Source organism: Ruditapes philippinarum, unplaced genomic scaffold (assembly GCF_026571515.1).
Source record: "Ruditapes philippinarum isolate M1 unplaced genomic scaffold, ASM2657151v2 ctg3902_1_1_1_1, whole genome shotgun sequence".
In the NCBI taxonomy this organism is placed as follows: Eukaryota; Metazoa; Mollusca; class Bivalvia; order Venerida; family Veneridae; genus Ruditapes; species Ruditapes philippinarum.
The window spans coordinates 40548-56967 of NW_026853731.1; the positions used below are offsets into that span (position 1 = coordinate 40548).

The 16420-nt window shown below is 33.1% G+C and overlaps 1 protein-coding gene across 1 annotated transcript; it reads right to left on the reverse strand.

Moving 5' to 3' along the window:
* Positions 1-5072: 5072 nt before the first annotated feature.
* Positions 5073-14669, reverse strand: LOC132737651 (cytochrome P450 2C15-like; the record flags this gene model as incomplete). Its single annotated transcript, XM_060724983.1, has 9 exons — positions 5073-6420; positions 6574-6783; positions 7955-8051; positions 10413-10549; positions 11266-11408; positions 11723-11992; positions 13124-13228; positions 13505-13655; positions 14429-14669. Coding segments are annotated over 9 exons (1434 nt in total), but the record flags the coding sequence as incomplete, so codon positions are not given.
* Positions 14670-16420: the final 1751 nt, after the last annotated feature.

The following is a 16420-nucleotide window of genomic DNA, read 5'->3' on the forward strand; positions in this document are numbered from 1 at the left end:
GAAAAAGAAGCATTCAGTATTCATTATGCATTACAAAAATTAGATGTCTATTTACATAATGCAGAGTTTACTATATTTACAGACCATAAACCTTTAAAATATCTTCTAGAAGCACCTATGCAAAACAAAAGAATTCAGCTTTGGGCTTTAAATATTTCTGCCTATAACTGTAAAATTGAATATTTGCCCGGAAAATTAAATTTAATTGCCGATTTCTTTTCTAGACCTCCAGCTGATGATAAAAATGCTAACAAGTCCGATATTGAACTTTATGAGCCCGATATTAATGACAATGCCTTCGAAATAACAGTCTCAAATTCAAGTAATAATTCAAATAATGATAATGTACATGCTGTGAAAACTGATGAAAGCTATGAAGTAAATGCTTTTGATTCTACGCATCTTAATGCCAAAGAAATAGCAAACAAAGAATACCAATCTCAAGAGCCAATTGTAGAAGATATTAAACAATTAGAAAAATTAAATATGGCTTCAGAGCAAGATAAAGATCAAACTATTCTTGAACTGAAAATGTTACTACGTCACGGACAGCCAACTAAATCAGTGCAGAGCAAATATTTAGAAATTGACCAAGTTCTTTATTATCTGTCTAATGTAGATAATGATCCTAATCTTAGATTGTTTGGTCCGCAACACTTTAAACACCTTGTCATTACTCAATATCATTTAAATAATGGTCACTCAGGAACACAGAGGTTATTTACAACAGTAAAACAAAAATATTTTTGGCCAAATATGTTCAAAGAATTGTATGAATATGTTTCAAAATGTGTTGATTGTCAGTCACGTAATCTTACAAAAATAAAAGCACCTATGGGCGAGACAAGAATACCAATGTATTCATTTCAGACAATGAGTATCGACGGTATAGGACCCTATGAAAAAACAATGAGTGGTAATCGCTACATTATATGTTTTATTGACCTTTACAGTGGTTATCCCGAGTGTTTTCCTACTGCTGACAAAAGTACTGATACAATTATACATTTGCTTTTAGAAGAAATTTACCCTAGATATGCATGTCTATTACAAATTGTCACTGACAATGGATCAGAATTTACAAGTAATGCTTTCAAAGAAACACTTAAAGAGTTAAGAATTGATCATGTGCGTACAACTACCTATCATGCTGCCGGAAACGCTAAAAATGAACGTTCTCACCATGTCATACATGATATCTTAGCTAAAAGAATCCAGGGAAATCTCAAACAATGGGATATTCATCTTAACATGACACTAGCCGCACTTAGATTCAATGTCTCTAGGACTTCAAAGCATAGTCCATTTTATTTGTTATATAACCGTGATGCAATATTACCGGTGGACCTGTTGCTACAACCAAGGCAACGCTATCATGGCGAAGAATATCACAAAATTGCTTTACAAGAACAACATCATACTTTTCTATCTGTTTATAAGAACCTTAAAAAAGCTAAACGCGAACAAGCTTGCTACGCAGATAAGACCGCAAAAGATATCAAATTTGAAATAGGCGATCCCGTATTCTATAAGAATTTTCGTGAGAGAAGCAAACTAGATGTGAACTGGAAACCATTTTATAGAATTATGGAAAAAAAAGTCACCATTAACTTATATAATAAAAAATCAGCTTGACAATTCAACAGTTAAAGTCCATGCAGAACAAATTAGGCTTGCAAATATTAATGACTGGCCTATACCCAAAGCAGATAATACTGGCCGACCAAAAAGAAATGCCACATTTGTAGTTACACCTGAAAATAGCGATACTGATGATGCTTCAGAAATACCAGAATCAGTATTACCCCAAGTTTCTAAGAATGTAAGAAAAGAGAGGTCAAATTCTGATAGTGAAGATGATATTCCATTAGCTGAATTACAGAAACATCTTCGACAACAACAACAAATTTCAAATAATGACAATGCTCAAAGTAATGCACATTCAGAAGAAATGCAATCGCAGACTGATTCAGAATTATCAGACTCAATTTCCATACATTCAAGTAAATATCAATCCTCAGTCACAAGCAGCATATAATGCTATTCAGTCAGATTCAATGGCTGATGATAATGATTCAGATAATGAAATGTTTATAAACTCTATTTCTACTAAAAAGAAAAGTATTGTAAAACCACGATATAAAGTATCTGGTAAGGTAAACACAAAGTTACATAGTAAAGATAAAGGGTCGAAATCAAGTTTTAAAATGATTTTACAAGGATTAGCTGAATTGTTATAGAACGTTTTATTCCGTGTTATATGCTATACTAATTTTCGGTAAATTGACCTCAGGCAGTGTAAATAGTTATTAAGAGAAAAATAAAGAAAGCATAATATATAAACAAAAAAAAATACATCATTTGTATTATATATCTTTATATTTTTGGTGGTTGTATTCATTTTTTATATGTTATAAGAAACAAATATAAAAAAAACAGAAAATTACATCATTTGATTATAAAGTATCCTACGACAATAACTGGCCGTTATGCTTTATGAAAATTGAAAGCATTATCATCTTTATATATACTTATTTTTTTTTCTGTTACAATCCTCAAATAAGTTTTCTTTCTTTTAAAAAGGTGTATGACTAACAAATCCAAATTATATCCTTCTGAATCTTACACAATTATTTTCCTCCATGAAATACACAACTTTAAAAAATGGCTGCGTTTACATTTTAGAAAGCCAGGTCTAATATAAATTCGCAGTTAAGTAAACAGAAATATGGATGGATGGTTGGAATTTTTTCTGCTGCAAGAATGTTTGTTTTTATTATTAAAACAAGCGATCATTCATATTTTTTTATAAAATGAATAAATATCACCGTCATTTAACCTTGATTGGCGGACTTATTTTTCAGCTCAAGACTTCTTGTTTTAAATGAGAAATTCCGTCTAAATGGGGCTCTCAATGGGGGAAACGGATTTTAATATTAACATTAAAATTATGGAAATTTCGTTTTAACTTGTTTTTAAGCATAAAATAAAAAAGAAAATTTGTCTGTTTGTTGTGTAAGATGTAATTTTTATTTCATCTCGTGAACTTTAAAAACAGTATTTCCTCACTCGTGGCTATGCACTCGTGAGAATACTGTTTTTAAAGCTCACTTCGATGAAATAAAATTTCATCTTACACACAAAACAAACAATATCCTCTATATATTATAATTTTCAAGTTTGTAGAAAATATATTTCTTGATTTTTTTTTTTATGCTTAAAATGATCGTTTATTCGCTATATGTTTATTAAATAGATCGGTTAGTTTAATAATGTATTTTTAAGTAAATGACAGCACTTAATCGCATTTTCCAATTTGATTATTCACTTTTATTTCATATTAGAATACATGGTGTATACATACATGTTTTAATCCAACGCACAATTCATTAAATAAAGTTAAAATTGGGCATAAAGTTCTTATTGCCAAAATAAACAAAGTTCATAGCTTAGTTAAAACTAACAAAAAAATGTCTAAAAATTCAATATGAAAAAGTAAATTTTAAAAATATCAAGTATTTAAAATAAATAAGATACTTACATTAAAAACTTTTTATTGGGAATTTTTTATTATGCTTTTTATGACATTGTCCTTTTTTTATTTGAAAAAATTAGGGGGTTTTTTAAAAATCTTTAACCCTCTGAAACGGGCAAAAATGCAAAATATTGGTTTTTAAAAAAGGTATTGTTTTGTGTGCGAGCAACCGCCACAGGAAAACACCCCTGCTAGACATTATTACAAACTATAATATTTAACTAATGTTACTTTAATATATTATTTTTGTAGAATAACAATTACATTAACTGATAACAATGTCGAATGTTTATTTCTCAATCGATTCAATATAAAGCATTTTTTTGCATAAAGATTAATCGAACATTTAACAATAATTACTGTTTTACTTATTCAAAATTAATATCAAAAGTAAAGTTATTTTTACCTGTGCTGTCAATCCAAATTTCTCTATTAAAATGAATTCAAAAATGAAAAGGTTACACACGAAAATCAATTGACCAATCAGAGAGATAGATGACATCTCTGACCGGATATGACCTTAGGTAATTTTTCTTTTCAAAATAAAGTAAGAAAAGGTCGTTAGATAACATCTCTGACCGGATATGACCTTAGGTGATTTTTCTTTTAAAATAAAGTAACAAAAGGTTGATATATAACATCCTTACCTTGGGGGCAAAAACATAGACCTATATTAATTCATTTCAAAAAGGATTTTTTTGCTATATTTGTTAACAAAGAAAAAAATATAAATCTATGTAATAATCCTTTTTTTTAAATATTTTTTTATATAAGAAAAGGAGGAATATTTGTCGTACAGTTGATTGCACAGGTTAATTGGACATACATGTTATATTCAAAAAGAATGACAACAAAAAGATCTTACAAGTGCATGTTTTTATTTCATAATGCGAAATGTAAAAACATGACGTTGATTTATGAATATTGTGGTACAGGATGCATACAGACTGGGCTAAATAGTAATAATATGTCAAAATGATAGATAGCGTATTTGGGAGTCGGCTAGATTTCATAACATTTTATGTGGAAGCTGTCATTATATATTTTGGGCTGGTTATTCAGTCTAGGAGTTCGAATTTGGTATTTCACTTGTACACTTGTGTATTTGTATTTATATATTAAAAGTATGTAACATCCGTGAGTTCTCTCTCCGTTATACGACATATAATCTCCATACTGCCATCCACCATATATCAAGTTTCATAAAAATATTTTGGTACTTTTTGCGTTATCGCGGGATCCAGTTCTGTGGACGGACGGACTTACGGACTGACAGACAGACAGACAGACGGACGGACGGACAAACGGACGTTCCAACATTTTGGCTTTAGGGACTATTTTCTTTGTTATTTTCTTTGTTACCTTAAGGGCTACTAGCCCCTAAACCCTTTGATCACGGAATGAACCTATTGTTCTCTTTTGCTCTCTTTGCTGTTATATAGCCCCTAAACCCAAAATGTTTGCTCGGACGGACGGACAGACGGACGGAGGGTTAACCTAAAGTCCACTCCGGTTAAACCGGTAGGGGACTAAAACATTATGTTTGAACTGGTATAGCATTTTGTATGTCAAACATTATGTTTTAAATAGTATATCATTTTATATGTCATAACTGTATGTTTTTAACTGGCATAGCATTTTCTATGTCAAATATTATGTTTTCAACCGGTAAAGCATAAATTATATATATTATAACATTATGTTTTAAACTGGTCTAGCATTTATAAGTCATCACATTATGTTTTTACTTGGTATAGCATTTGTTTATTATTATACAATTATTGACTAGTGAGCCATTGAATATGATGTGATATTCACCGGCAGATGACATATTGACCGAGGCGGTAGCCGAGGTCAATATGACTTTTTGCCGGTGAATATCACATCATATTCAATGGCTCACTAGTTAATAATTGCTTTATAATATGAATAGGCTAAGAAATAATAAAAAAATCACAAAAAAGTACAACCTTATATACATGTACAAATTTTGCCTCGTTAAAGCGCGGGAAAAAAGACGCACGTGTTAGGCGTGCAACGACTATGCGAACGCTGCTCATACAAAAAAAAACAAGTTTATACTCATCATTGCGGTGTAGCCTTTAAGTATAATTGTAAATTAATGATATTTTAATCGAGAAATATGCTATAAAGAACAAAAAACAACAATTATTTTTTAATTAACACGCGTAATCAACAGTCTAAGGTGTATGATCATTAAATATGCGTCTCAATCTATTTTAAGACTGGGAAAATCCAATTCAGCCAGTGAATATGATACTACACCCAGTGAATATGATGTTATAAAAAGTTCCGTTGACTACCGTTTGGACCAATGAGATTGCAGCTATATTTAGATCATATAATAAAAAATTATGTTTTAAACTGGTATAGCATTTTATATGCAATAACATTATGCCTTTAACTGGTTTAGCATTTGTTTTTTACTCTTCATTGATTTAGTGGCACATCCCAAATGTTATAACATTATGTTTTACACTTTAATAGTTAGCTTACGTCACCTTTAAAGTTGAAGTCACAACAGTGTGATATATAATTCAATGATTTAGTGGTAAACACCTATTTCATAATGTTTTACGCTTCAATGATTTAGTGACACAGCATCGATGTCATAACACTATGTATTACACTTCGCTGACTTAGTGGTATAGCACCGATATCATAACGTTTAACGCTTCAATGATTTAATGGTATAGCACATATATCATATCTTTCTGGTTGGCTGGTTATCCCCGTCTGAATTCTGTGCGTTGATGGCGGAGGACTTCCGGGTGGAGATTTAAACTAAAACCGCTGTATCAGTGTCCCCAGAAATATGAAGAGCTCCTGTTTTGCTAAAAACTTGCCAACACATGACCTTCCACCTGTCGAATAAAAAACAGTGTTAACATGAGTTTAAGAGAATGTATACGTGAATGAAGTGGTTGGTACATCGTTAGAATTATTTTAATTTTTTGCTAGGTTTAAAAGTACTTTAAGAAGCTAGCTCTATAAATGCCCAACTCAAAAGCACTCACCCAAACTAAAAGGTGCAAAGTGTTCCTTGTCTTGAACGAATTCGCCTTTTTCAGACAGGAACCTCTCAGGTCTGAAATTATCCGGATCTCCCCACTTGTCTTTGTCCATCAACATAGTGAAGATAATGAACATTACGACGCTATTTTTAGGTATGGTGTAACCTTCAAACTCTGTGTCTTCTATTACAGAATGGGGAACTGTTTGAGGTGCTGTGTTGGGAACGGAACCATATATATACATATAAAATGACTATACATTTTCATTAATTTTATATATTTGGAAAGGTTTTAAATCACAGACACTGTTTATAGGTTATAGCTGATACAGAAACACTGACCTTCCGTAAATAATATTGAAAGCTCCCTCACATAAAAGAAAACCAATTCCCTTGGTGCTATTCGAGCCCACAGCGAGGAGGGAAAATTGACTTGAAACAGTGACCAATACCAATTATATATTATACTGAGCGGACAGGTAGAGAGAGATTTCCTTAATGTTTATGTATTTCAACGACGGCAAATTTCATTTTCCACCGTAATTCTTTTAATTAAAACATTATATGAAATATTGTATCTAAATATAACATAATCTTTAGAAAAGCCGAAGGCCGCTTTAAGATGATGGATAAAATGGAAAAGACTATTGACAAGTAAACGTTTTGCTTTCAGTTAAGTCATTGGAGTCTGACATATAACCTAGCTCTGGTTGGTTGGTGTTGTTTGCAAGAGCAATGACAAATCATGGAACGCTTTATATTCCGGAATAGTCCGACATTCTCCGAGTCGTAAATAGGCAACATATGTGTCTCTATGGCCGAAAACGACAATCTTGTTTACAATCAAATGTAATGTATACGGGAAAAGACGAACGTTGCCGAACTTTAACGTTGTTTTAATTTATGTAATTATTAAAATGTATATTATGATATGCACTAAAAGTTAAAGTTATAATGTGGCTAGCATGCATAAGTTGGTTAATTAAACGTATCTATTTATCAGTTATTTTTACATCAAAACATTTCACTTTCATCACTTTTAGACACCTTTCTTGACGATACCGGTCCTGGTGTCGAGCAAGAATATGTGGCTCAGTAAAGATCGAGCTCACAATTCATATGTTGAGAGACAGATACCCTCACCACAGCACATAAAGTACTAAACCTTTATTAAGCTTCTAAGCGTTTCATTTAGATAATGATATATATGCTTTCTGATAATGCAGAATAGTATTATTAACTTTTATATACATGTATGGTATTACCCAGAACAAATTACATGTATGTCAATAATTTTAGTTGAATTGCTTAATCGAAAGTTTGCTTTAGTCTATGTATTCTGTCGCAGAATCGTAATATGCTTTGTGTTTCAAGTCTTTACTCACCAATTGTACTATACCGCACAACCTCGCTTATAAAAGCTTGTAAATATGGAAGATCTTTCTTGTCATTAAGACATATGCTTCTTCCTGTACCTACAACCTGGAAATAAGACGTGAGCATTATCAGTAAACTGGTAGACCAGACAACAATTTAAAAAATGATATAAGTATTAAAATTATTCTGGAAGATCAGGTCAGATAAAAGGTAAAACAAGCACTAACAATAACAATACCGAACCAACCCGACTACAATCTTAAAGGTGACATAAGCAATAACAGTACAATTGTAGAACAGTCTACAAACCTAAAAGGTGACATAACCACGCACTAACAGTACAATGATAGAACAGTATACAGCCTAAAAGTGATATAAGCACTAACAGTACAATGATAGAACAGAATACAACATTAAAGGTGACATAAGCACTAACAGTACAATGATAGATCAGTCTACAACCTAAAAGGTGACATTACCACGCACTAACAGTACAATGATAGATCTCTACAACATAAAAGGTGACATTACCACGCACTAACAGTACAATGATAGAACAGAATACAACCTAAAAGGTGACATAAGCACTAACAGTACAATGATAGATCAGTCTACAACCTAAAAGGTGACATAAGCACTAACAGTACAATGATAGAACAGAATACAACATTAAAGGTGACATAAGCACTAACAGTACAATGATAGATCAGCGTACTACCTAAAAGGTGACATTACCACGCACTAACAGTACAATGATAGATCTCTACAACATAAAAGGTGACATTACCACGCACTAACAGTACAATTATAGAACAGACTACAACCTAAAATGTGATATAAGCACTAACAGTACAATGGTAGAACAGTCTACAACCTAAAAGGTGACATAAACACTAACATTACAATGGCAGAACAGACTACAACCTAAAAGGTGACATAAGCACTAACATTACAATGGTAGAACAGACTACAACCTAAAAGGTGACATAAACACTTACAGTATAATGATAGAACAGTCTACAACCTAAAAGGTGACATAAGCACTAACAGTACAATGGTAGAACAGAATACAACCTAAAAGGTGACATAAGCACTTACAGTACAATGATAGAACAGTCTACAACCTAAAAGGTGACATAAGCACTTACAGTACAATGATAGAACAGACTACAACCTAAAAGGTGACATAAGCACTAACAGTACAATTGTAGAACAGTCTACAACCTAAAAGGTGACATAAGCACTAACAGTACAATGGCAGAACAGACTACAACCTAAAAGGTGACATAAGCACTAACAGTACAATGGCAGAACAGACTACAACCTAAAAGGTGACATAAACACTAACAGTACAATGGCAGAACAGACTACAACTTAAAAGGTGACATAGGCACTAACAGTACAATTGTAGAACAGTATACAACCTAAAAGGTGACATAAGCACTAACAGTACAATTGTAGAACAGTCTACAACCTAAAAGGTGACATAAGCACTAACAGTACAATGATAGAACAGTCTACAACCTAAAAGGTGACATAAGCACTAACAGTATAATGATAGAACAGACTACAACCTGAAAGGCGATAGAGGCACTAACAGTACAATGGCAGAATAGTTTACAACCTAAAAGGTGACATTAGCACTAACAGTACAATGGTAGAACAGACTATAACCTAAAAGGTGATATAAGCACGAACAGTACAATGATAGATCAGACTACAACTTAAAATTTGACATAAGCACTAACAGTACAATGGTAGAACAGAATACAACCTAAAAGGTGACATAAACACTAACAGTACAATGGTAGATCAGTCTACAACCTGAAAGGTGACATAAGCACTAACAGTACAGTGGTAGAACAGTCTACAACCTAAAAGGTGACATAAGCACTAACAGTACAGTGGTAGAACAGGCTACAACCTTAATGTGACAAAAGCACTATCAGTACAATGGTAGAACAAACTTCAACCTAAAAGGTTACATAAGCACTAACAGTACAATGGCAAAACAGTCTACAGCCTTAAAGATGACATAAGCACCATCAGTACAATGCTAGAACAGACTACAACCTATAAGGTGACATAAGCACTAACAGTGTAATGGTAGAACAGACTACAACCTAAAAAATTATATAAGCACTAACAGTACAATGGCAGAACAGACTACAACTTAAAAGGTGACATAAGCAATATCAGTATAATGGCAGAACAGACTACAACCTAAATGTCGACAATGACTATCTATACAATGGTAGAACAGATAACAAACGAGTTCTACATCGTTAAAGGTGATAGAAGCACACTGGATGTTCAAACAAATAGCTTTGAAAAACACACAATAAAACGTTAAGTACATGATGTAGAACGTGAAAAGGTCTTATATAGGCTTAACATCTTTGTCTTCCAAAATCGAGTGCAGTTTGAAATAATTTATTTACTAAGACTATCAATATTAAAAATTACCTCGAGGATTTCTTTTCTGCATTTTTTCTGAATTTCCGGTTGCTTTATTAAATGAATGATTGCCCAGTTCATGGTATTTGCTGTAGTGTCAGTGCCAGCATTGAAGAGGTCGACAATCAGTCGGAACAAATTGGCCTCTAAAAATTGAAAAAAATGTAGATAAATTTCTCTTTTAAATAGCTCTATTCTAAATGGCATCAACAGTGTTGAATAATAATTTCTCTGTCTCTTATATGGAATGTGATATTGAAATGTTTGATACCCCGTAGTTATACTTCATGTTATTTTGATAGAAAAATTAACTAACATTCATTGCCGTCGTCAATTACATGTATAGTGAATTATTGTAAGAAACTCTTGTCATTTCAGTCTTGATTTGTACTGTGAAAGTAGCCTGTAGTACATTAGAAAAAGGATGGTAAATGAAATACAATATACGCACAAGATTTTGCAGTATTGTGTGTGTATTGTCCGGAACAAGGTTTTAAAGTTGTGTTGAAACTTATCTGAACAGGTATATGATATTAGTTCTGAAGATTTTAAACGTTTATATGGACTATATAAGCAATAGGTAATGGTTAAATTGCAAACAACCTGTAGTATCTGGTCTTATAGCCTTTATAGAATTTTTGTAACGGATATGTTAATTACAATACAGCAAACTTCCTTTACATGAGAAAACAAGAAATTACTTTGTAAATTTGCAGTAGGTGTGTTCACGGTTATCCAATGAAAAGCGACTTTACAAACATACAGCATTATTTTTTATAACGCATATGTGTTGGCTTAAAAAGACGAATACATATAGATAAATATGGTTAAAAGAACTGAAGAAATGAAGTTAAATATCTACCATTTATACCGTCGTCTCCACTTCCACCTTCATTTTTCAAGAAGAGGTCCACAAAATCCCGGATATTGTCGGGGTCAAAGGTTGCACGATGCTCTTCAATACGACTTTTAGCATATTTTTCAAGACTTTTGAAAACAGCTAAGCTGGCATTATTAACGTAATGAATATAATGCATTAATCAACTCTGTCCAACTTTATTTAAGTTCATAAGCATGTTTTTATCATAGCAAAAGCAGACAAACATGTATTCATACATGTAAAGACTTCTGTTTGACTGTTCGAACCACTGTTTACGTTATTTATTGTCTGCAATATTCAGTTAAAGTGTATAAAGCAATTTATCTGCTGTCTGTAGTTGAACGAATTCTTTAAAAACGAATGGCGCATGCTAAAAGGTAAGAACACTCACAAGAATAGCAGCATACTATTTTGTTCAGGAAAATTGTATTATGCTCACGTACATTTTCGAGGATGACTCTGAAGATTTTGAAAACACATGATTTTATTTACACAATATTTCATGAGATATAGCTTGATACCTTTTATTTTAATTATCACGGTATACTGTGTTTTATATATTTCGTTACAAACGCAAACTCTTACCTTTGATCCCGGGAAAAATCGTAAAATTGGTAAGAAGCTTTCGGGAAGAAAAAGACTGAGCTCTTTGAATATGACATTGACCTTGTGTATCAGGTCAATGAAAACCGGATCTTTGTATTCAAATCTAAGAGGCAAGAATCAAGAATAAAACAGTGATAACAATTACCATCTTTTATTTTGTCAATAATAGATTAGAAACTGTCTCTTACATGTACTATCAATTAATTCAAAGAAGGAGTTCATGTGCCAAGTGAGGGACGGCTATCTTTTACTTAAGATAAGAAAAGGAGCTTACAATTGGAGAAATAAACGAATATTGATGTTGATACTTTATGTGCTAAAAATTGGAACACTACATTATTAAGATATTTTATTTATTGTTGTTGCCATGGGTATGCAGTTCGAGTTGTATAAATAAAATAAATTTATACAAGTATATCACATGTAGCTAACTTTCTATGATCGCCAGTTTGACACTCAAACATTACTCGAAAATAATCTAATAAAATATTGTTGGGTAAAACCTAGTTAATTAAACTTTACAAAGGGAGGGTCAAACTAGATTATGAAAATAAAACGAAACAAAAAGTATTCAAAAGCAAAACCAAACAAGAGCCGGTTGAACCGGGTGATGCTCCCCGACTAGGTTTTGGACACAGAAAAGTATATCTTTTGTAGTTTCAGAGTTATGTCCCAGACAAAGTTCAAGTGTAATAATTCCAAACTAAGGTAAGGCAGAGTTACTGATCTTTGCACTGCACTTCTACTCAATGAGATCTATCTAACGACTTGCGCGCTACACGTCGTTTCAATATGGTGATCATTTCTGTGAAATAGTTGTAAAATCCGATTTCAAATAACGAAGTTATGGGCCGGACACGATTTTGCTGCAAGGTAATGCTGTAACCTTGACCTTCAAGGTAGCAACCCAAATGTTGCGCACGACACGCCGTCTCAATATGGTGATCATTTCAGTGAAATAGTTGTAAAATCCGACTTCAAATAACGAAGTTATTGACCGGACAAGAATTCGGAACGGACTGGCGGACGGACGGACAACCCGGCGACTATATGCTCCCCCGAATTTTTTCGGGGAGCATAAAACTATGATTACGCTTATAAGCCTTGCAGACATTCATATATCCGCCAATAGTTCATATTACGACACAATATCCATGACATGAACATATCCCTGCACGAATAAATAAATATGTAATTGCTACGATGCCAATAACTTATCAATAAAGGCACGAACCTGCTTCCGTAGACAATCCCTGCTATAATATTTGCGACGGCCATTTTGAAAGTATCACGATAATATGTTGGTTTTCCATCTAGTTTCTCTAAAACTTCACTTAGCCTGTGGAAGATACATAACAGCAAATATTGTAACATTGATCTATGCATATAAATATTTTTTTAAGTATACTTTGTTCAATGTTCTGTTAAATTGGCTTTCACAAAATAACTTTGGTGTATTTCCGCAATTTACGTTAATACTATTGTTTAACCGATATGTTAATGGTAAATGAAAACATAACAAAAGCATGATAGTATCTTACAAATTGCACTAAACGTCTTAAAGTTTGGCTTGAAACAAAACAAGACTAGCATCAGTTCATTGAATATATCTTACATTACTGCTTCTTCTTGAATTCGACCTTCGATACTTCTTTTTCCGACGCCAAACTCTCTCAGGGAACCAAGTGTAAATTTTCGGACAGTAGAATGGACATCGCCATTCAAAAAAACAAGTCCTGCAAAAATCAGTGTCGAATCAATGATTGCTTATTTGGCTACATTTTCTACCGCTACATTTTTTGGGGTTGTATTAAGAATTTGGAAGCCTATTTTAAATCCTTACACATTAATATATTAAGGGGAGAAACCAAATTTTATAAGGTTGCCTATCATCGCAGTATATAAACCAGTCTACTGCCTGTAATTGCTGGAAAGGAACAAGTTAAAATATAATAGAAATCCAGGAAAGATAAATGATCGGAAGTGACAAGACGGGGTACACATTGAATTATATAGGCTCGCAAGACATGATTTATCTACTGAGATCATGATCTAAGAAGAATGTTTTAGTCACACGGGCATGGTGGTCCTCCGGTAAATTTACAAGTTTTACAGGTGAAGGAAGTCCTCAGGTGCCCTTCAGTGCATTATTTCAGTCACAAGCAGACGCCTGAGTAGAACCGCCGACGGTCCACGACTTAAACCACTTGATCGCGGATGCCGCAAAATGAATTTATAAAAATTCATCAAGATCTGTGGTGTTGTGAACTTCTGTAAAAGGCAATTCTTTTTTTTTTCTTGGGAGCAATGAAAACATAAACAACAAAAAGATGAGAATTTCATATTCGGTTGAGACTGTTACTGACAGAAATTGAAAGCAATAATCTCTCTTGCACCAAGCTACGACTTTATCGCCATTTAATCCCCAATACAAAACAGAATTGGAAATATTAATACTTATAAATACACATTAAGCATGATAATTTACACATTCAAACGGACGATTTATATTTGGCACTGTTAGTCCACTTCAATCATTTACCTTGGTTATTGAATATGTAATTCGTAGCAAAGAAATTTGTAGGTCTGTATTTAAATGACTCGTTCATCGTGACAGCTGCCTTGGATATTTTCTCTTGACCCATAACTAGCACAATATAGTTATTTGGACCAAGTTTTAGCCGAACCAAGTCTCCGTACTTTTGTCGTAAGTTTAAGGCAACTTCATACAGTGCTCCCTGTCCTTTGACATCAAATATGTTACCTTTGAAAATATTTATTTTATTTCATTAAATCTAAAACGAAAATGCTTTGAAACCATTACAGGCCGCCCAACACGGCAGAATTGTAAATGTTGCAAATTGTTTTGATTAAAACGGTTAGTAGGTAACAGTGGTGTATGCACGCTACCGTTCGGGTCCTATGGCACCGGCTTAAGCAGAATTTAACAAGTAAGCACCATGACACCGACATGACTTTTAGTCATAAAATCTGATCCGTAGTCGGCATTTTGAGTCAATTTCTTTAAAACTTGTAGGATAGTTGGTTATATGTAAAGTAATCATCTAAATATCATGGTCTTATTATATAAGCACGTGGAAGAGATTTAATAACATTATAAAAAGGACAGTGATATATGAAATACTGGCATATATAACAAATTGTGGATATAATCCAGTCATTGGATTTAAGATTTTGAATTTACTGGCCCGAATTTAAGTTTTGAATTTATTCTACTGTATATTTAACTAAATTTTCTTAAAATTTACCCTTGCCTGGACGAATTTACACTGGCCATGGTCACCGGGCCAGTGCTAAATTCGATGACTGATAATCCAAATTCAAACGATGAAGTAAGTGAATAATGTACATGTGCATTTGATTGATTTCAAATTAGTTTTATTTAATGCGAATTTATTTTAGTCCGATTATTTTGGCGGCTTATAGCGAATCGAACCGTTACTGGAACCAACTCAGCAATGAGTGTAATGTTTTTTGCTTGTGGAAACAATATCTTCCTCGGGCAGGGTTTGAACCCACGCGGCCACCAATTCTTAGATTGCCAGTGTGACCCGTTCACTACTCCGCCTCGCCGCCACTCCCAAAGATTTAAAATTTAAGAACAAATGTTCCTTGTCCTTGTAACGAAATAAGTGCGTTAAGGTTACATAGATTACTATAATAAATCTGTTTCAATTTAAAAATAAACTACAAGAGTATTTAAAGTGTCGAATGTCATAAATCTAGGCTTATATTTTGATGAGAATCTTAAATGCAATGTCCGATTATCCGTACTAGATAAGACTTGTGCAAAAATAAATAGTAAAGATACCCTACATACATGTAAAAGGTTAAATATTATCTTACATCTGAAGTGAAACAGCTGTCATAAATAACGTTTATACATTGACCTTGTTAGATTATTGTTGCACAGTTTGAAGAAATGGTACTAAATCTGATCTCCTGACTAATCTATTTGAACTAAAAATACAAAACTAAATACACTTTAAAATAAAATAAAAAACAAATACGGACACCAACTAATGAATTATTTTCCTAACTAATATGGTTAGCTTTGAAAACATGCAATTATCAGGCTTGTGTGTCAAAATTGAAAAATATAAACACTCAAAAACGACAAACTTGACTATGTTGCAGGCTCGGTTTCATGCACAGTAGTGGTAATTGCAAGCTACCCATACCATGCTTAATATCCAAAATGCACTGGTCCAATTTTTCAATTTTGGTATTTAAAACCATTCATCATTTTAGGGGGAAAAATCAAGTCTCTTGGCTGAGAGGCGAACGGTGCGCACATACAATGATCTACAATATAGATTTCTTTAACTTTTACACTGATGAATAGATGATGGTCCATACCAATAATGGGCCATGGTTTTAGTCCCGGGGGTAGATTCGTGTATCTCTTTCCGCTAAATATATACAGACAACTAAGCACAACTGTGACGGCGACCAACATATAAACTGGCTCGAACAACAGTTGAATAAAATCCATTTTACTTTCCTTTTG